The sequence below is a fragment of the Microtus oregoni genome, unplaced genomic scaffold, assembly GCF_018167655.1.
Source record: "Microtus oregoni isolate MIOR12 unplaced genomic scaffold, Mior012 000091F_ref0000469, whole genome shotgun sequence".
Classification (NCBI taxonomy): Eukaryota; Metazoa; Chordata; class Mammalia; order Rodentia; family Cricetidae; genus Microtus; species Microtus oregoni.
This window is the reverse complement of record NW_024544600.1, coordinates 3,340,833-3,363,123: the sequence shown is the minus strand read 5'-3', so window position 1 is coordinate 3,363,123 and position 22,291 is coordinate 3,340,833. Positions and strand designations below refer to the sequence as shown.

The 22,291-nt window shown below is 50.4% G+C and overlaps 1 protein-coding gene across 2 annotated transcripts; it reads left to right on the top strand.

The window, feature by feature from the left end:
• Positions 1-4,431: 4,431 nt before the first annotated feature.
• Cavin1 (caveolae associated protein 1) lies at positions 4,432-18,631 on the top strand. Of its 2 annotated transcripts, none has more exons than XM_041644025.1 (2): positions 4,432-5,054; positions 15,943-18,631. In XM_041644025.1, the coding sequence occupies exons 1-2, from the start codon at positions 4,578-4,580 to the stop codon at positions 16,639-16,641; spliced, it is 1,176 nt and encodes a 391-aa protein (XP_041499959.1). In that variant the 5' UTR covers positions 4,432-4,577; the 3' UTR covers positions 16,642-18,631. The 2 variants fall into 2 exon arrangements, with proteins under 2 accessions (XP_041499959.1, XP_041499960.1); XM_041644026.1 differs by lacking the exon at positions 15,943-18,631 and adding an exon at positions 11,356-13,094.
• Positions 18,632-22,291: the final 3,660 nt, after the last annotated feature.

Genomic DNA, 22,291 nt, shown 5'->3' with positions numbered 1-22,291 from the left:
CCAAATGTGGACCCTGCATGTGTTGCTACTCTTCGCTGCCAGCATATTAATTTTTTTTTAAAAAGAGGAATATTTGAAGAGGAGAACCATATAAACAGTCTAAATCCCTTTCCATATACATCAGAGAAACAAGAACAGTGTGCTTCTAAAGCTTGCGTGAGGGTGCCTGCTGCTTGTGGCAGCTGTGAGCCAGCTGCTGAGGGGCTGGCCTTGGTTTCTCTGATGTAGGGACACATCATCTATCCCAAGCGTTTATTGTTCACAGAATGCACTGTCTCCCTGGGATCTGTCCCAGCTGGGATCCAAAGCTGAGCAGAACGGATAATACACCTTTTGTTGCTTTTCCTTAACTGCAAACTAGTAAAACTAAAGACAGAACCACGATGAGACAGACAGTGCGTGGCTATTTTACCATCAGCGTTCATAACTTATGCTGTTTCCAGGGCTGTGAAGGTCCCTTCCTTTACAGACACTCCTCTATCCTGGCAGCCCTCTCCCACTCCCCCAGAACCTTGCTCACAGAGAAATCGTGCCCTTTGTTGAATAGATGCATGATTGGAAGTATGATAAAGCCCTGGGTGTCGAGCTGCTGACGTGTGTGTGTGTGTGTGTGTGTGTGCGCGCGCGCGCGTGTGTCTTTCCTGCATCAAAGATGACATTTGTTTAAACCTCACAATTTATTTTGTGGACTCGTCAGCAGCTGAAGCATACAGTGGAATGGCACTCATTTCAGTGAGTGGACCGAGCAGCGGCAAACTCAAAGATAAATCTGAAAGTTGGCAGTGGCGGGTGGAACGCAATTACGAAGGAAAAGAAGCTGCCAGTTTCCCCTGAAATGAGGCAAACGTTTCAGGAAAGGATTGCTGGGCTCCAGGTCTGTGTCGGGGTTGGTAAAGCATTGAGCAGGACCCAGCACACCCCCTGTTAGAGCGAGTTGGCGTTTAGTAAAATGATGTGTACATTTTTGCAGCATAGCTTTGCAGGGGCAGGGCCCTTTTGCAAAAATTCTTCGGGAGGGAGGGAGGGAGGCATCAGATGAGTCAGTTCTGCCCTCGTGGGGCTACCTCCTGGGACACAGCCTGACTCATCCACAAATTCCTTTGGAAGAAGTGGCCTGCAAATACTTTCCTGGAGGGAAAGCCGTAACCACACTGACTTAACAATTGCTTTAGCAAGCAAGTAGCAACAAAAGCAAACCATCCTGTAGATGCTCCCCTTTAATATATAATCTGTAAATGTTCACTGATAAGGAACTGGCTGAGTAAGGTAGAGTACATGCGAATGTTGGAAAATAAGGCAGTTCTGTGTGGAAAAAAATGTTAGGAAATATTAATAACTCAAGAAAGAAAAAACCCAACATATATATGTACATACAATATGATCCTATGTACACAAAATGTCTTTCCTTTCTTCTGTTACTTTTTTTATTTTGAAACAGGGCAGTACTGGCTGGGCTGGAACTCTCCTACGTAGACTAGAAGGGCTTCAAATTTATAGAGATCTCCCTGCCTCTGCGTCTCCATGCCCTGCGGCATTAAAACTGTGTGTCGCCAAGGCCAGATTTTTTTTTAATTTTTAAGAAAAAAATATGGGGGCTGGATAGATGGCTCAGAGGTTAAGAGCACTGGCTGCTCTTACTAGAGGACCTGGGTTCAATTCCCAGCACTCACATGGAAGCTCACTCCTGTCTGTAACTCCAGTTCCAGGACTTCTGATGCCCTCACACGGAAAACACCAATGCACATAAAATTTAAAAATGAAAAGAAAAATAGGGTCTTGCCACCAACTCCTAATCATCTCTCCTTGGCCCCTCAAGAGCCGGAATTACAGGTGTATTTGATTACACCTGACTTGTATGTATAGAAATATGCTACAGAGAATTCTGCAGTAAAATACTAACAGTGGTTTCCTAGGGGGAAAACTAATTGCTGGGATAGGAAAGAAAGTGCAATTTCCTCACCTGGGCATGGTGGAGCATGCCTAGAATCCCGGCTTCTGGAGGCTGAGGCAGGAGAATCACCATGAGTGTGAGGCCAGCTGGAGCTAGCAAAACCTTGTCTTGAGGAACGAAAACAGCTGGGCACGCTGGGGCACACTTATTTTTTTTTTTTAAAGTTTTTCGAGACAGGGTTTCTCTGTGGTTTTGGAGCCTGTCCTGGAACTAGCTCTTGTAGACCAGGCTGGTCTCGAACTCACAAAGATCCGCCTGCCTCTGCCTCCCAAGTGCTGGGATTAAAGGCGTGCGCCACCACCGCCCGGCTGGGGCACACTTATAATCCAAAAGAAAACAACAGCTAAAACTGCTTCATTCCACTGTATCTGTTTCTGTACTGTTCGCAGTCTGTACCTTGCCCGTTAGAGAATGTACTTAGGGGCCGCTGGTGAGATGGTGTGGTAGGCAAAAGTGCTTGCCACCAAGCCTGGTGATCTGAGCTTGACCCAAATATTCACGGTAGTGAGAACTGACTCCCCAAAGTTGTCCTCTGATCTCTGCACATGCATGCCTGCACACACACACACACACACACACACACACACACACGCAAATATTATGTAACTAATTCTTTTAATTTTTAAAGATTTATTCATTTATTTTACGTGTATAAGTGATCTCCTTGCAAGCATGTGTATGCACCATGTGCTTGCCTAGTGCCGGCAGAGGTCCAGAGAGGGCATCAGACTCCCTGGAACTGGAGCTATGGAAGGTCATGGGCCACCATGTGGATGCTGAGAACCGAACCTGGTCTTCTGCAAGAGCAACAAGGCTTTTAACCTGAAAGCCAACTCTTCAGGGTGCCAGCATTCTTAAAGTACAGGCACAGGAATAATTTGAGGTCCAGGAAGGCTTCCTTCTGTCACTCTTTTTTCTCAAAACTTGATCAGATTTCTTGTTTGCTTGTTTTCTTATTTGTTTGTTTTGTCTTTTTGGTTTTTGGGTTTTAGAGACAGGATTTCTCTGTGTAGCCTTAGCTGTCTTGGAACTTGCTTTGTAGATCAGGTTGGCCTCGAACTGAGTGCTGAGATTATTTTAGGCCACCACCGTCCTCAGGGTCACTCTTTAACCTCAATTGAGAGTCACTTGTTTCTAAGGAAACAGATTGGAGTGTTGGGGTGTGCTTTATTCTGTGATGCCTAAAGTTATATTTCCTATATGACAATCTCCTGCTCCACAGGTTACTGATTCTCTGGCTGGACTTGAGTACCCACAAAGCAATATTTTACTCCTCTTAAGGACAGTCGGTACCAGACTAGAAGTGACCTTTTGCCGAGCCCATTCAGCCTGGGAACCCCAAGCCTGATTTCCCAAGCAGGGAAAAGGTTTTCAGTATCTCTGTGGAAAAGGGAATTGGGGTGGCTCCAGGGACGGCTGAACGCCAGATATGGGAGCAGGGCAGCCTGCGTCTTAGACCTCTGTGCTAAGGAATCTTCTGCGCCTGCTCATAACTGCCAGCTCCTTGGTGTATACTAAGAAGAAGATGGTTTGCGTTTCCATTAGGGACGATCGCCATAGTTGCCCCACTTCCTGCCCCAACGAAAGATTCTGAGTGCCAGTGGAGTCCAGAGACCTAGGGCTAAGTGCAAAAGCCAACAGTAACCTGGAATGAACCCTGGCGAGCCACCTGCCTTCTCTTGGCCTTCCTTTCTCTACTAGATAAGGGGATGGGGTTCCATGATCTCCCCGAATGGTCACCTAATCTCTGGGAACCGGAGAGAACAAGTCCGACAACACACTCTGAAGTCGGAGTCAGCGAGATTTCCGCTGGCGGGTACACAGGGAGAGGTGGTTTTAGGGAGACGACTAAAAGCCCTTTATGTTTCATTTCTCACCTTAATCCTGCCTGTTCTGACGATTCTAAGAGAAACCCAGAGACCTTTGTATGCCTGCGTCCCTTCTGTAACCTTAACATCATTCTTCTCTTTTTCTCCCTCTCACTAACAGCTCTACAAGTTTTCGGGACAGTGGTAACTCAGTGTAAAGATGGGGTGGGGGCGTCAAACCCCTTTGAAGAAGATGGTATAGGGCAAGGATCTTACAAGGATACTGGGCATAGATAAAAATATTTGCTTACACCTAATACACGCTTCATCTGAATCTCAGCTTGATCTTAAAAGGCTGAAGTGTGTTTGTGAATGAAAGAAAAACTAAAGGAAAGAGAGAAGAAGTAGAGCACACTCGGAGGACCTGATTCCTTCCCCCAGCTCACATTCCTCCGCCCCGGTCCCGCTGCCACAGCCTCCACTGCCAAGGGGGCCCTAGACTCCCGCTCTGAACTATTCCAACCATCCTGAACAGGGTGGGGCGCCCCTCCCGGGTTAGTCTCCCCTTCTGCCCCGGTTCCTCCCTTTCTGGGGTAGGGCCAGCCAATGGCCGATGAGACTCCGGGTTTGGCCTGGGAGCCGGGGCAGCTCGCGGATTCCCCGCCCCACAGTTCTGGCCGGCATCCCGGTGCGCACGGACGTGGCTCGAGTTTCCTCTGCTCTAGGCTCCTGCTCGCTTTCGCCTCTCTCGCTCCTCCTTCTCTCCCGGTCTCCCGCTCCGGCTCCAGGCAGCCGGACCCGCACGGTTTCGGGAAGCCATGGAGGATGTCACGCTCCGTATCGTCGAGCGGCCGTATTCCGGTTATCCCGACGCCTCCTCAGAGGGCCCGGAGGCCACCCCAGTGGAGGCACCGGCCACGGAGGAGCCGTCAGGGACCGGCTCTGACGAGCTGATCAAGTCGGACCAGGTAAACGGTGTACTAGTGCTGAGCCTTCTGGATAAAATCATCGGCGCCGTTGACCAGATCCAGCTGACCCAAGCCCAGCTGGAGGAGCGACAGGCGGAGATGGAGGGTGCTGTGCAGAGCATCCAGGGCGAGCTCAGTAAGCTGGGCAAGGCGCACGCCACCACGAGCAACACCGTGAGCAAGTTGCTAGAGAAGGTGCGCAAGGTCAGCGTCAACGTGAAGACGGTGCGCGGCAGCCTGGAGCGCCAGGCCGGCCAGATAAAGAAGCTGGAGGTCAACGAGGCGGAGCTGCTGAGGCGCCGCAACTTTAAAGTCATGATCTACCAGGTGAGCCCGCGGGCAGACTGAGCCTAGAGTTGGGGGGCGGGGGTATCCCGCCTGCGGCCCCGGCCCTGAGATCTGGGTGGGAACACCCGGCTGAGGTTCGTCTCTCTGCCAACCTGGTCCCGTGGGAGCGGTCAGGAGCTCCTCCCTCCTTCCTGCAAACTCAGCTGGAGGGGGCTACGGGTTGTGGCGGACTCTTGGGGCGCACAAAGGGGCTCATCCCGAGCCTCCCCGGGACCCAGGCTCCTCCTTGAGGTCTGTAACTCCTAGCGGAAAAGTTTACGGGTTGGACTTGGGAACTCTGAATGCTTCCAGTTTGTCTCTGTCAAATGTCTTCCCACTTGGAGGAAGTTTTGTGCGGGAAATACCCGAGGTCTCTGGTGGTCTTTTAGGGACCCTCTGTAAGCGGACACTGACTGTGGGGCCCGGGGCCTGGGGCCTGGGGCCTCCGGTACTGTGGGCCCGATATAGCGGGTGATTCAGGGCTCAGGCACGCACCGGCGGGGGCGCCATGCAAGGGACACGACCGTCAGCCCCCCTCACCCTACCCCGCGCCCCCGCACCAGCCTCGGCTGCCCACGCGCGTCCCCTTGATGCGATCTGTCCCTGGCCTCCAGGCACTTTCAGGTCCTTGGGGACACCCTGTCTCGCGGTGCTCCGGCGCCCTTAGAGCAGGTGGGGCGGGTAGGGGTGGGCGTTAGGAGAGCGAATAGGGCTGGTGGAGGTGGCGGTCTGGGCTTGGTGAATCACCTTTCCTCCCCCGCATAACTGTGGGGGCGGTGTCCCCAGTAGTAAAGGGTCTAGCGGGTGGAGTCTGGCACACTCAGGCTCCACCCTTTGCTTTCTTTGCACCTTTCTGGGTTCCTCCTGCCTGGATACAACTGTAGATTTTGTATCCTAACCCCTAAACCTGCTAGGAGTCTCAATGTTGATTTGCCCCTTCACCTCCCATTACCTGACCCCACTAATAGTAAGCCTGAGCTGAGTGAGGGATTGGTACTCTTTCCCTGGAGGGAAATGTGCTTGGGCCCTGCCTCCTCCTGGCTGGGCCTAGTTGATGCTCCTACTCCTAAACCTGAGGGCAATGGAAAGAAAGGGAAGACTAAATTTCCCACATGCCCCACCATCAAGAACCTGTATCGGGAAGCTGTGGTCGCTAACTGCTCAGAGCCTTGCTTGATTTACCACATGGTATGAGATGAGGTCCTTAGCTTCGTTTCCCTAATGGGGTAATCAAGAGCAACGCAGGTGGGAACAGTGTCTGGGGGAGAACTGAGCAGATTGAGACTTTGGTGGTAGGACAGAGGCAGAAACGGGACCTCTCCCGGCTCCTGCCTCTACATACTGCTGAGGGACTCTTCCAGTGGGGCCTGTAAAAGTTTTGCCTTGCTTGCCGATGCATACCCACGGCCCCATCATTACAGAGGCCAAGGCAGCCTGGGACGTATAACACAACCCTGTCTTCAAACAAAAACGTTTTGCTTCTCCCATTTATAGCACCCACTTGGTAGGAGAAAGTGCTCATCTAGAGCTGTCCCCACGCAATCTAACTGCTTAGCAGCAGAAGGTTTGGGACTGCCATGGATTGTTTTCAGAACCTGTGTGGCCCTTGCAAGTGACATGTGGGGAAAGAGAACAGGACCTGAGATCGTAGCTGCTTTCTTCTTCAGAACCCGTGCTTATCACAAAGAACTTGGATTTTAAATGTCCCGGGTTGTGCAACTTGGGGGGACATTCTCAGCCTGGAGGTAAACCTTCCTGTGTTGAAGTGGGGGGGAGTTCTGAGAGAAAGGGCAGGGATTAGGTGGGTGGGGGACTTCTCTGCTGAAGTCAGCATCCTCTCTGCTCGTTCCTTCCACCTCCAGCATTTGGCAGTCACCACTGTCTCAATAGTCGCATGGGGGACACTCACTAGATGGCTTTGGCTACATGTGAACCAAGCCAGAGAGCTGAGGTAGGGTGACTAGCGGCTAGAAGGATGGCTAAGTCATAAACATGCTGTTGCAGAGAACCAGGCCTTGGTTCCCCACACCCAAATGATGAGTAACAACAATCTAACCCCAGCTCCAGCAGTCTGATACTCTCTTCTGCCTCTGCAGGGACACTGCACGCATGTGGTACATACAGGCACCCCATACACACACACATTCAGACCCCCCCACCCACACACCCAGAATCTGAAAAGGAAGAGTTGCTCAAGATAAGCCACTAACCCACAGGGGAAAGAATTAACAAAGAATTAAAATGATCCCTAACTCTAGGACATGCTCGGAGGGGAGGACTAACTTGCAGTGCATGGGGCAGAGCTCAGGCTGGCAGAGCTTCCTTGAGCTAACCCACAGATGTGCCAGGTCGCGGTGAAAGGGTAGGGGGTTGCAGCAAAGCTGCTTGCTCTCCTCCCAGGTCTGTAGAGGTCCACGGCCTGAGAAAAGAATGAGGTAAAAATAGCCATGTGTCTTGGCAGGCCTAATAGGGAAGACTGGGGGCGGCAAGCATTTATGGGAAACTCAGGATAAGGAGATGGCCAGGCAGAGAGAGCTAGAGAGCGAGCAGGGGTGGGTGGGTGGCGGGAACCTGATTGGAAAGGGACTCCCAGACAGTGTGAGGGTTTTTTGTTTGTCTGTTTGTTTGTTTTGGTTTTTTGAGACAGGATTTCTCTGTAGCTTTGGAGCCTGTCCTGGAACTAGCTCTTGTAGACTAGGCTGGCCTCGAACTCACAGAGATCCTCCTGCCTCTGCCTCCCCAGTGCTGGGATTAAAGACACACCACCACTGCCCAGCTTCGATGTGAGTTTTTTTTTTTTTTTTTTTTTTTTTTTTTTTATTTTTCGAGACAGGGTTTCTCCGTAGCTTTTGGTTCCTGTCCTGGAACTAGCTCTTGTAGACCAGGCTGGCCTCGAACTCACAGAGATCCGCCTGCCTCTGCCTCCCGAGTGCTGGGATTAAAGGCGTGCGCCACCACCGCCCGGCGAGTTTTTTTTTTTTTAAAGAGGGAAGAGGGAATGAGATTCTACCTTCCCTGCTTTAGGTGGGGGAGGTCATGAAGTGGCAAAGGGGACACTGTAGAAGAAGGTACCCAAGGGTCTGAATTCCCAGTAGTGGGATCAGGGTGGGGGGATTCCTTGTGTGACTATAAACAAAAGCTAGCAGTTTGGCATCTCATTCTGAGCTATAAAGCGACACTTAGCTAGGGAACAGTGAATTCTACAGGGAGAAGTGAGTTCTTCTCGTGGTGTAGACTGAGGGATTCTGGGAAGTCTGGGTTACATTGTGTGGATGGAAGCAGTTGCTCTAAAATTCCACGCAACTCCGGAGAGTTGAAATCCACACAGCAGCCACGTACAAGTGATGATTCGGATGCCTTCAGAGCTATATTAGAATCTAGAAGGGGGAATAAAGGAGAAAAAAATGCTTTCTGGAAGTTGTAATTTTTCCAGTCTCAGGTATGCTACGCAAGTGATTTACCATTGCCCCATATCCCCAAACCATGGACTAGTTTGGATGAGGCGAAGTTGGTCCCCATTCGATCTGCTCCAAGGGCTTGGGGATAGGACCCAGAGGCGTTGAAGAGCTTGGGTTACTTACCGGCATTCCAGGGGAGGACGGTATGGTTGGAACGAAAGTTTGCTGGCTTCTTCTCCTCAAATCTTCACCCAGCCTTAATTCCTTCTTTCCTGTCCTCCCAGTGAATCACAGACACCTTTCTCTGGAAGAACCCTAAACTTTAATCTAAAAATACTCAAAGCCTGTTGCCCTGGTCCCTTTCCTCCCGCGAAGACTCATCACTGTGGAGTGTGTCCCACGTCACTCCTACTAACAGATGACTTTAGGCTGTCTCTCTTGCTCATGGACTCCAAAGCAGACAGGGTGTTTTTAGGGGGGCATTCCCAGGACTGAAGGCAAGCATACCATTTGCCCACTTACCCCCTTTTCAAAAGTCAAAGATGACTGTTGTAAAAGCCAAAGTCAAAAAGGTGAGACAAGCTGGGCCGGGCGGTGGTGGCGCACGCCTTTAATCCCAGCACTTGGGAGGCAGAGACAGGTGGATCTCTGTGAGTTCGAGACCAGCCTGGTCTACAAGAGCTAGTTCCAGGACAGGCTCCAAAACCACAGAGAAACCCTGTCTCGAAAAACCAAAAAAAAAAAAAAAAAAGGTGAGACAAGCTGGAGTCATGGCTCTGAGGTTAAGAACACTGACTGCTTTTCCTCGGGACCTGGGTTCAATTCCCAGCACCCACATGGCTGCTCACAGCTGTCTGGACTCTAGTTCCAGGGAGCCCGGCACCCTCACAGAGACATACATGCAAGCAAAACACTAAAGTTCATTAAATAAAAATAAATAAGACTTTTTTAAAAAGGTGAGACAAGGGCATAAAGCAGGCAGTGACGGCAAGAAGGGACAGAATGTTATGGTAAGCAACAGCCTCAGAGATGAGGGGGCGCTTCTGCAATTTTTGGAAGCCCGTCAATGTGACTATTTTACCATTCTGCCCTTCAGGCCCTCTGAGCTAGAAGATAACCAGCTTCATCCTCTCCATGGTGTGTCTTAGGAAGCTGGGGCCCAGACTGGGGAAGTCAGCGCCTGTTGTCACTTAAGGGGTGAGGGATGAAAACCGGCCAGCTGACTGTGCTGGTGCTCAGCCGGACCCCCAGCTCTCTGGAGGCCGTGGAAACAGGGTTGTGAGCTAGAAGTCAGCCTGCGCTACTTGGGGAGACCCTCTCAAAACAATCACCAGCACCCCAAACATGCAAACAGGGAATAGGAATCTAGCTTTGTTTTAGAATGCTTGCTTAGCATGCCTTAAAGCCCTGGGTTCCTTCTCTACTACCACAAATTGACTGGGTGTGCACGTAATTTCAATACTCAGGGAGTAGAGGCAGGGGGATTAGAAGTTCAAGGTCACTCTCAGCTACCTTGCCTGGTTGAGGCCAACCTGAGCTACAATAGATATGGATTCAACAACAAGCAAATTTGGCAAGATCCTGGGTGTGTTGCTCCTTACCTGGGTGCTCTGTGGTGTGCGTGTATACATGTGTATATGTGCAGACACATTTACTGTGTTGGCTACAAGTGGCCAGCAGTGGGACATTGATGGCCATTAGCTGCTCCAGCTCCTGGGTGCTGAAGTAGAAGTAAGAATGATTGGGCTGGAGAGATGGCTCAGGGGTTAAGAACCCTGGCTGCTTCTCCAGAAGTCCTGAGTTCAATCTATAGTGAGATCTGGTGCCCTCTTCTGGCATGCAGGCATACATGTAACCAGAACACCGTATAAATAATAAATAACCACAATCTTAAAAAAAAAAAGAAAGAAAGAAAGAAAAGAAAAGAAAGATGGTTGCCCAGCCCCATGGCAGTGGGAGGGGACGGTGCCCAGTGAAAGGATTAAATTCCAGGTCAGTCATGGGTACCCCTTGCTTAGGCTCTGGTTCTAGGGGAGAGCCACTTTCCACCTCCCATCTCCCTGCTGCTTTTACCTCCTTCCCGTACTCAGCAGGTTGGGACCTGCTGCTGCTTTGGGGTTTTATGAATACATGCCTTACTGAACAGTGCTATTGTCCAAGTGTGCTGTTCCCTCTAATTGTCCCTCTCCTGAGTTCTCACCCAAAGCAAGAGTGTGGGCTCAGCTCTTGAGGGGGTCAGAAGCCACCCCGGGAACCCCATAGGCCTGAAGACCGTTTCTCCCTGTGTTACAGTGTCTGACATTCTAAACCCTGGGTAGCGAGGGAGGCAGGAGGTAGAAACATGGCTGAAGGGAAATAGCCAGAGTGTCCCTCTTCTGTGCATGTTCCTTTCTTTATTTGTGGTGACACCCATGCATGACCCTCCCTCCCCCCCGCCTCAAGGAATAAAAAGAAGGGAGTGTGTGTCTCTTCTGCTCATTGGAGCCTCCCTGTTAGAATTTACCAATTGGTCTTGAAACATTCCGGCTCCGTTCCTTGGCAGCCTCTTTTCTCCTTCTCCCCAGCCCCTTAATAGCCGTAGTCATCTCCTGCATGACGGTGGCATCTCAAGGGTAGAAGGTGGGGAGCCCAAGGAAAGGACCGAGGAACATTCTAGAGGGCAGGAGGGAGGTGGGAGGGGTTCAGTTGAAGCTGTGTTTATTAATTCATGGGCTTGCAGTCATCCCACCCCTTCTAGCCCTAGGGCCCCCAAGCATTTCAAATGTGGTTTGGGCCCACCCTAATCCATTCCGGAGCCTCTCCCTCTTCAACTAGATTCAGCTCTGCGTGCCACAAAGAACTCTTCCTGTCAACTTCTCCGCACCCATCCCAAGTGCCATTTAAACCCCTTTTCCTCATCTTAGCCCAAGAAGAAGCCGAATGCACCCTTCGGCCCGGCCACGCCCAAGATCGTGCCTCTTGACCTTCTGCCTGAGACCGAGCCCTTTCACCTGAAGCCTGAAACAGTACCTGGGCACCCAGCCTTTGAGCAGATGCCCAGCCCACTGCCCAATTACCCAGAGCCTGGGCCCCGACCCACCCCAGAGGAGCCAACAGCTGGTGGGAGCATGTAGGATCTTCTGGGACCCTGGGGCCAGTGGGCACAGAGCGCTCTCCTGGCTACCCTCAGCTCATCTCTTGATGGAAGTCAGTGCCTTGACGGCCTGTCCTTTCAAGCTGTTGTCCGTTATGGGCTGGGAACGGGTGTTAGAAAAATGCATGCATTGTGCAGCGCTCAGGCAAATGTGGTGTGTGCAGAGAGGGCGGGAGGTAAACACAAGGGTCCTCCCCTTCTTGGAGGTGATATTTTGTTCTCCAGTGCCGGGGATGGACCGCCGAGCCTCATGCATGCTAAGCAAGTGCCCAACCACAGAACTGTATCCCTTTGATGTCTTTTTGAACTGTAGCTCTGCCAGCACCAGACTTGAGCTGCACCCGAAGGCTGCCTTGCATGAAGCTGCATGAAACTGGGCGTGTCTTCTGATTCTCTCCCCCACCCCACCCCAGGGACAGGCCAGTTTGGCTCAGAGTCTCTCTGAAGGGGGGCCTTCATGAGGCCCAGGCCTGGGAGCTGTTCCGTGCCCTCTTCACCCACTCCCTGTAGCTGAGGAAAACATTTACACTTACTTTTTTTTTTCATTTTCTTTTAGAAAATGTTTTGCAAAGGGATCCCTTATGTTTGCCAGATCCTGCCTTGGGTGGGGCACCCAAAAGTTGCCAGCTCGGAGAAGCCCAAAGGGAAGACCTTTTAGCTGGCTCCAGTGCCCAAGGCTTCTCAACTCCTGTTTATCTCTTCCTCCATAATCACCACCCTAAGGAACACTGGTAGATTTTTTTCCCCATCTACCTCCCTCATGATAATTGAATACTATAGATATGATATGTGATTGTTTATATGTGGACGTTCTTTGGAGGACCACAAAACCATTCTAATATCCAAGGCCCTGCCACCTTCTGAGAGTCAGTTTTCATCCTCTTGGGAACAACGCCATCCTTGCTAAGAAAGGGTGCTATAGTAGAAGAAAGCCCCCTCCTGCCTTTGATGTCTTGTGTCCTTGTCCTGGTAACCCAAAGCAGAGGTTCTGGCCTTTTAGAACTTCCTCTTCATTTCTCCTTCATAAAGAATTTTCTGGGAGGGGAGCAGAGAAAAATGTAGAGCTCAATAAAAATCAATAACTATATATATGAAAGGAAACGAAAAGAAAGGAAAAAATTAATCTGCCCCACAACGCAGCCTCTTCTAATATGCTCTCTCAGCAGGTCTGGGGTCTTAGAACCATCTCCACTATTTTTCTTGGCCCAGCTGTAGACAGAACTGGTTAACACTAAATCAAGAGAGGCTCCCCTGCACAGCTGGGTAGTACCTGCCCCTTCTGAAATGCTGAGGCCATAGTGATGCTCAGTTAGATTATAATCAGAAAATGATTTTTTTTGCAGCAGGGTTGGGAGGTGAAGTGTAGAAGGTGGGAACCTCCCTGGGGGGTCTCTCTACGTCCATCCTGGACTGGTGCCTTCCTGGCTTGGGCAGCTGTGTGTGTTTGGCAGGGGCTGGGGAGGCTGTGCATGCATTTGTTTGGACCTGGTCATTAAAGGTAACTCTGGAATCCAAGCCTGTTGGGAGTGGTGGTTTTGTTTAATAAAAACGGGAAACCGGAACAAGCAGACCCCTCCCGTCTTGCTCTCCATGAGGCCCCTCCATGGCCCTAATCACTCTGCCAGGGCACTAGGGTTGAGACAAAGGTACCTGGCCTGGGTGCCCAGAGTAAGGGGAGGTGCTTTTGGATTGTGTTGGTGGCTGTTGTAGCAACAGGCAGACTGGGTGGGCCCAAGGCAGCACTCCAAGGCTGTGAGTCATGAGGGAAGCCTGACTTGGAAATGGGGGTGGAAAAGAGAAATCCATTAATGGACGGGAAAAGCTAATCGTGATGTTCAGAATCAGCTTGCAGGACATTGCTCCGGGACTCAGGCCAAGTTATTTTTCTTACCCCACCCCCAACCTTCCACCCAGATGATGTCTCCAGGAAGAGCCACCAGTCCAGGGAAGCCCACCACGAAGGGGGTTACATTTCCCAGGCACCTTTCCCAGAAAAGTTTCCTCTCTGGGATTGCTCCCCGACACTGCAGCAATGGAAGCTGGCAGGCAGGAAAAGCCTGTAGTTGTCTGAGCTCAGCTGGCGAAGACCTTTGTCTAGAAAGCTAAAGGCCAGGGAGACCGGCTGGTTCTGCCTTCTGGGGTTGGGGTGGGAGAGTCAGGAGTGTAGGAGTGGGCAGGGATTTGTTCCCCAGAAGTTGGGACTGTTTCCCAACTATTCCTTGTTCTGTCCACATTGCTGAGGGGTGTGGGAGTGCTCTTTCCTACTCTTTGGTAAGAGATATGGTGGAGATGAGAGATAGACAAAAATTTTAATTTTACAAACTAAGGTAGAAAAAATGAAAACAGGATATCCCTGTGTAGTTCTGACTGGCCTGGAACTCACTTTGTAGACCAGGCTGGCCTCCAATTCATGGAGAGCAACCTGCTTTGTCTCCTGAGTGCCATAAAAGGTAACTCTGAATCCAAGCCTGAGATGAAAGACCTGCATCACCAAGCCTGGCCAAGAGGTTATTTTTTCTCTTTGTTTGTTTGCTTTTTGAGATAGGGTTTTTCTGCGTAGCCTGACTGTCTTAGAACTCACTCTGTAGACCTCCAGTTCACAGAGATCCACCTGCCTCTGCCTCTGGAGTGCTGCTACCACAGCCTAGCTTTATATACATATACTGGAACTACAGGCAAATCTGGGTTGAGATACATGGAAGAGGTGGCAGGGTGTTTAATCCTAGGAAATCCTAAAATGATGTGTAAATCCTAAAGATGTCAGTCTCTAGGTGCAGGCAGGATGACTGCAAGAGACTCAAAGTCAGAAGTAATGCTAAGAGAGGCTGGGATCTTCCTATAATCACTACAAGAAAATCATTCTTTCAATGCCTCGGTGAATAAGAGGCACATAGCCTAGAAGTCCAGTGATAGTACCAAGCCCCGTTTATGGCTGGTGGAGACTACAAATCCCAGCATGCTTTGTGTTCAGGCTACCTTGCTTGCTGGGAGGTGTAGTAAAGTAATAGATAGCTTGAGGTGGCTTGGTGCCCAATAGAGCTGGTGCTCAGTTGGGAGACGAGGTGGAGACAGCATTCCCTCTTTGTTCCTGTTAATGTTATTGACAAGGAGGGAAGGAAGTTGGGAGGAGGTGTTCCTAGTTTCTAATGTAAACCAGGAAACCCGAGGGGATATGAATGGGAGGGAATAGGAAAGAGATTGGGTGTGGGGAAGGGATTTCTATAACAGGTGGCATAAAGATTTCATGTAGCCTACGACTAGGTGTTTCTGTGTATTTCTTTTTTTAAAATTTTTCTTTTTCTTTTTGTGTATATCCTTCTATGAGAAGAACCAGTTTATGTTGCCTTATTTTCTCAGGGGATGGGGTTATTGCATAATTCTGGAAAATGACCTTGAGAAAATATTTTAGAAAAAATGTGCCCTTCCCTTCACTCCGTGGACTTTAATACCTAAAACAGAGTTTGGGCCTCTATAGGAGCCCCCATTTACCCGGGCCAGAACCTTTTCCGTTCTGTGTTCACGTCTCTTCTTTGGTGGTGGTGGTGTGTGCTGGGGGATCCTAAAATGAAGGAATGTCGATCCCAAGTCAGGGTATTGAAAAACCACAGAATCGAAAATAGGGCTGGTGCTAGGGCCTCTGAGAGGAAGAGAGAGCCAAGGCTGACTTTGACATCCGGGATTGTAGGTAGACCAAGATCACTTTCCCCACCCCTGGCTCTTTAAGCTCTGGCCTTACCAGAAACGGGGCTGCAGGCAGAGCTCTTCCCCCCTAAGACTGGATCAAATCCCAAGAACACATTTTCTTTACTTTAGCTTAAAGCTGCCCTACGTGGGGTCCACCTGGGATGGCTCTGAGCTCACCCCTAGCGCATTCCAACCTCAACTCCCAAACCGACTTTCTGTCTCATTTGGGGCAGCGAGTAAATCAGGACACTAGAGGGCGCTCTGCTATTGACAAAGTTAAGCTGTACTTTCCGGAGGCACAGTGGCTCACAGCAATCATAGACAGGGGTAGCGGTAGTCATAAGTGTGCAAGGGTTTCGGGGTCCCTGGCCATATTTAGTCCAAGTGCGATCATAATGTCTGACCTGAAGCTTGGCTCTTTCCTCCTGTGTGTATAGCGACAATCCAACGCACAGGTTGTGACCAGCCTGTACTGGGCACTGTGGTGTTCAAAAGTGAACAACTTTGGGGGATTTCACTCTTGCAATATAAGTCCCATACTCTCCCCCAGAACCGCCACTACCCTACTCGGTTTCGCCCGAGGTCCCATCCCTCAGCCCTCGCTCTGCCTGCTCCCGTGGGCTCTGTTCTCCTCTTAGGATGAAGTCTTATCTCGGCTCTGTTCTCCTCTTAGGATGAGGTCAAGCTGCCCGCCAAACTGAGCGTGAGCAAGTCGCTGAAAGAGTCGGAGGCGCTGCCAGAGAAGGAAGGTGATGAGCTAGGCGAGGGCGAGCGGCCCGAGGAGGACGCCGCGATCGAGCTGTCGTCCGATGAGGCAGTGGAAGTGGAGGAGGTGATCGAGGAGTCCCGCGCCGAGCGCATCAAGCGCAGTGGCCTGCGGCGCGTGGACGACTTCAAGAAGGCCTTCTCCAAGGAGAAGATGGAGAAGACCAAGGTGCGCACGCGCGAGAACCTGGAGAAGACGCGCCTGAAGACTAAGGAGAACCTGGAGAAGACGCGGCACACGCTGGAGAAGCGCATGAACAAGCTGGGCACGCGCCTGGTCCCCGTGGAGCGACGCGAGAAGCTGAAGACATCGCGCGACAAGCTGCGCAAGTCCTTCACGCCCGACCACGTGGTGTACGCGCGCTCGAAGACCGCCGTCTACAAGGTGCCGCCCTTCACCTTCCACGTCAAGAAGATCCGCGAGGGCGAGGTGGAGGTGCTGAAGGCCACCGAGATGGTGGAGGTGGGTCCTGATGACGACGAGGTTGGCGCGGAGCGTGGCGAGGCCACTGACCTGCTGCGCGGTAGCAGCCCCGACGTGCACACGCTGCTGGAGATCACTGAAGAATCAGATGCCGTCCTGGTGGACAAGAGCGACAGCGACTGAGCAGGACTCGCGGAGCTCTGCCCTGGAGGCCAGCGCCTGACCTTGCCTCTCCCCGATCCCCCCACCCCTGCCCACCTCCTTTCTCTTTTTCGAACTTTCTATTTCGCATTCTCCTCAGCCCCAGTCTGGCTGAGCTTTTTCTAAGCTGAATACACACCCCCTGGAACAGCACCCCTTCAGAGCACAAGCTTTAGGCCGAGGGGAGGTGGTCTCCCACCATGGACACAGTTTGGACACAGTCTGGGTAGGAAGGAGGAAGAATGGGCCATGCCCTGCTTGTCCTGGTCTAGGATGCTTCTTAGCTCTCTAGTTGGTCCCGACGGGGATCTGCCTCCCACTCGGCCTCTCCAGCACAGCTTCGTACTCAGCAGCCCCATTCCTGCTTCCTGAGCTGTTTTTTCTTATCCTCACCCCAGGAGACACTAACGCCAAAATTTCTGAAAGAGGAAAGAGTGAATCCTAAAGATAACCCTTGTAGGGACAGCCATTTAGTGCCAGCTTGCTATCCTTGGGAGGCTGAGGGGGGAGAATTAAAAATGCAAGGCCCGTCTGAGTGAGTTCAAAGCTAACTCCCATAACTCAGTGAGACCCTGTTTTCAAAAATAAGAAGAGATGGTTGGGGTGTATCAGCGATAGGGTCCATGCTCAGAAGGTGGCGGGGGCAATCAAAGTACCATGAAGAAAGAATATGTGTAGTGAGACCTTTGCTCCCGTGGGAGGTAGCCCACCGGAAGACCGGAGGGTCTTTCGGGGAACCTACGGCAATAAGGTGGGGGTGGAGGTAGAGTGTGCCTTGACCCTGGATAAAGGTTCCACTGAAGTAAGTAGGAGGAGTCAAGCAGAGCCCAGGAAAGGACGGTCCGTGAGTGTGTGTAGGTGGGGGGCACCTTTACAGCTCTACAAAATCTGCACACAAGAGCACCCAGGAGCTTTGGGAAGAAAGGGGAAAATAGGAGAAAGTTGAAATGGAATAAGAAAGAAATGCCCTCATTAGCAATACACAGAAACTAAAGCAAGAATCCCATTCTGGTAGGGTCTTCGGATGCAGGACGGTTTCAGGAACAGGAGGGCAGTCAGTTCTAGAAAGTGTGTTCCAAAGAGAGGTAAGCGGGACTGGATCCTCTGTTCCAGGGTCTGGGAATTGCCTTCTGGGAAGCCTAGTTTTCCAAGCCCAGAAAATTAGGATTCCAGCAGGGGACAGCAGCAAGCTGTGGAGAACTGGCAGTTCCGGTGTGTGTGTGTGGGGTGTGGGGTGGGGGGGATAGAAGGGAGAGAGCAAGGTGCTAAAGGTCCCGGCCTCCAGCACAGATTCCTAGGGGAGCTGGGGCAGCCGCGCTTGCGCTTGCTGACTTGCCCACCCCAGCTCCCACCCAGCAGCTTCTAGCGTGGGTCTTTCCCTAGTGCAAAGCTGCAGAACTTGCCAAGACCTCCCGACGTTACTTGCCTTTGAGGGCACCTTACCTGAAAGTTGGGGAAAGGGTTGCTGCTTCTTGTTGGAGGCTTCGTTTCTCTAGTCATTGACCAGGTTTTCTGAGGACACTGGTTCTCCCTTTCACTCCCCATTAATGGTTAGTCAGGAGCAAAGACAACACCTCCCCCAAATGTTGGCTAGAAGCTGCTTCCTCCCCCCCTCCCACTACTTAGCTTCCCTGCTCTGCTTTTTTTAAAATCGCAGATAATTGATATTTGGGGTGTGTGTGTGTTGCGGGGTGGGGGATGGAAACCACAAACCTTTTATACAATATGAAGCTTTGCTTTTTGTTTTTTTAATTTTCCTTTTTTTTTTTCTTGATTCCCTTCCCTCCTCCGAGTGATTGAAGATGCCTAAGCCGAGGAAGGCAGGGAATGTAGGATGAGGTCCCTTGGTGCTGGTGGGCTGAAGGGGCCTAAGTTGTGGGCAGATGCAGTTTCCTGTGGGCTCTAGGGGAGCCCCTCATGTTGCTGTGTTCTGGTGAGCAGCCGGACCAATAAACCTGCTTTTCTAAAAGGATTTGTGTGGAATTATATTGTCCAAAACAGTTACTGAGGGTGTTGAGGGGCTAAGGGAAACCAGGTGTGAAAGGGGGAAAGAAGAGGGAAAAAAGACAGAGGGAAGAAGGGAGAGAGAGGGAGGGAGAGAGGGATGGGTGGAGGGAGCACTTTTGATAAACATTTGCCCGACTTCCCAGAGTACACTGGGGTGGCAGAGGTAAACAATAATAGCCAATGTATTGAGCAGTCTCTGCTGGGACAGTTAGCATTTTTTTTTTTTGCCATGTGATTATTTATTTAAAGGGACAGTACCCCTGTGAGGTAGGTTCTATCATTTCCATTCCCCTTTTAGAGTAGAAGAAACAATGACCTGTCGCACAGCAAGCAAGTGGCAAAACTACTGGTCCCACCAACTGCTTTTTTTTAAAAATATTTATTTATTTATTATGTATATAATATCCTGTGTACATGTCTGCCTGCAGGCCAGAAGAGGGCACCAGACCTCATTACAGATGGTTGTGAGCCACCATGTGGTTTCTGGGAATTGAACTCAGGACTTTTGGAAGAGCAGGCAATGCTCTTAACCGCTGAACCATCTCTCTAACCCCCCACCAACTGTTTAAGACTCCAGTTTGTAATCTGGGTCCTGTCTGGATCTACTTCCCTGGTGGCCAGGACCTTTATCCTCTAGATAGTCCCCTACTCCACTCATAGGCCCAGAGGATGATGGGGAATGAGAGGCTGCTCCATACCACCTGTCCCACATAGCATTTTCTGTTCTCTGGCAACCCCGCGCCAAGCATCTGTTTTGCTGTCTGACCACCTCTACTTGGAGCAAGCGTACCCTGCCCACAGGTTATGAATTTCCTAAAACAATGGTTTTTTTGTTCTCTTGTGGTTTCTGCACGTCTCTGACTCTCAGGAAGGATGTCCCTTATAAAAGTAATGCCATTTCTGGGGCTAGCCCCCACCCTCATGCTACTAGCTCAAACAGGCTCTTAGTCCTTGGGCATGCATTGCTCTGTGCCTGCCTCCAGCAGCAGATTCCATGGGTCTAGAGTTCTAAGTCTTCCATAAAGGGTCGGCTTCCCGCAGAAAGAAATGGATGCCGACACTGGAAATTCAGAACCTCCAAGGCCATTAAAGTTTCCATCTACCAGGAGAGAGAAACCAAAGCTCTCACTCCCTGTGGGAAGAGCACACACACCTGGGAAGCAGGGAATGCTTCCGGGAGCCCAGGTGCGATTGTCCTGAAAGTCCCAGTCATTCTGTGTGCTCACCCACCAGCCTTTCCTTTGTCTACCATTAGACCCCTCCTTAAGCTAATCACTTCATTGTGCCATCCTCACCCAGTGCTGGTCTGGCTATTCCCATTGTGTACCCCTGATTCTCGGACTGGCCACTTTCCTGGGTACCGTGACACCCCATGGCATTCTTCCTTCACCTCCCAGCACCCCAAATCCCTTCCAGCACTAGAAAGACCCTTTTCCACTATGGTGAGACAGGGACGGCTGGTCACAGGTATTGGATTAAGCATCCTACTGCCTACTAGTAGGTACTGGTGGTATTCTGAGGTCCACGTTACTTGGTATCGTCCAGCAACTGATGAGGAAGTTGCTGTCCTCACAGGCATTAATTCCAATGGTTACACTGAGACAATCAAGGAGGGAAACTGTCTGCCAAGGTGTTAATGTCACCATGGGCCTATGAAGTCCCTTTACAGCCTCAACTTGAGCTGCCAGGTCTCCCTATGACATCTTCCAAGTCCTTATTTTTATTTTTAAGACTTGGGCATGCACATGTGTGTGTGTGTGTGTGCACGCGTGCGCGCAGTTTGAAGGATAATGTCTGGTAACATTCTCAGAAGTCCTCCCCACCTTGAGACAGGGTCTGTCATTGGTCTGGAGCTCACCAATCAGGCTAGGCTGGAACCACTACCTTCCTGTTATTGGGATTTCAAATGGATGTCACTATGTCAGGCATTTGTATACTTTTGTTTTTGTTTTTCGAGACAGGGTTTCTCTGTAGCTTTGGAGCCTGGAACTCCCTCTGTAGACCAGGCTGGCCTCGAACTCACAGAGATCCTCCTGCCTCTGCCTCCTGAGTGCTGGGATTAAAGGCACGCGCCACCACCGCCTGGCAATGTCAGGCATTTTTATGTGAGTACTGAGGCTTGAACTCAGGGCCTTGTGCTTAAAAAGCAAGCGTTTGCTGTTATTTTCCAAACCCCCATTTATTTTATTTTATTTTACTTTACTTTTTTCTTTGTTTGTCTTGAGATAGTCTTACTCTATGTGTATGTGTACCAGCAAGTTCCAGAGGACCTGGGTTCAATTCCCAGCACTTATATGGCAGCTCACAACCCTCTATAACTCTAGTTCCAGGGGATCTGATGTCCTTTTCTGGCCTCTGAGGGCATCAAGGATGCACGTGGTACACATACATATATATACACCTTCAGGCAAAACACCATATGTATAAAGTAAAATAAAACAAAATGAATAAGTAAATAAATCTCTAGGGAAAAAAAAAAACTTCTCTCAAATAAGTCCAGATGTGACTGATATTACACCAGGTTTTGATCAAATATAACTAGAAACAGCTCTCTTGTGTGCTTTCCTATGTTACAAGGCATTAATCTGGAAATAAAACACATGCTTCCCATGTGGTGGTGTAGACGACCGGCAGCAGTTGCAAGCTTATGGCCTAGCAACTGAGTATCCCCAGGGAGGATCCTTTTAGCCAGAGTGCTAGACATGATGGTGCTTGTTGGTCCCTTTGGGTTTTCCATGCTTCAGATGAAATATTGATCATGTGATCACTTCTAGATCTCCTTCCTCCCAACCTGAAGCATGGAGGCCAGGTGTGGTGGTAGCATATGGCTGTGATCTCACCACTCTGGAGACTGAGGCAGGAGGATCTCAAGTTAGATCCTTGGCTGGGCAACATAAGTAAGTAAAGCCAGACCAAACAGCTTAATGAGAACCTTTCCCTCCCTCCCTCCCTCCCTCCCTCCCTCCCTCCTTCCCTCCCTCCCTCCCTCCTTTCCTTCCTTCCTTCCTTTTCTTCTTTCTTTCTTTCTTTCTTTTTTTTTTTGGTTTTTCGAGACAGGGTTTCTCTGTGGTTTTGGAGCCTGTCCTGGAACAAGCTCTTGTAGACCAGGCTGGTCTTGAACTCACAGAGATCCGCCTGCCTCTGCCTCCCAAGTGCTGGGATTAAAGGCGTGCGCCACCGCCGCCCGGCCCTTCCTTTTCTTGGTTTTTTTTTTTTTTTTTTAAGAGGGTATTTTTCTGCATATCCCTGACTGTCCTGGAACTTGCTTTGTAGGCCAGGCTGATCTCAAGCTCAGAGATTCTACCTCTGCCTTCCAAGTGCTGGGATTAAATGCATGTGCCACTCATCTGGAACCTTTCTTAACGAAAAAAATAAAATAAAATACTGGGGTGGGGGAGTTGTAAAGCTCAGTGGTGTGTTTTGTCTTAAATGAATAAGGAAGGCCCTGGCGCGCGTGCACACGCGTGCACACACATACACACACACACATATACACACGTACAGAGGGGAGAGGGGATCGTCTGTTCTCCCAGCGCTCAGAAAGTAGAGACAAAGAGATCAAGAGTCTGGGTAACATAGAGAGACCCTGTCTCAAAACCTAAGAAAAACAAACAAAAATGAAACA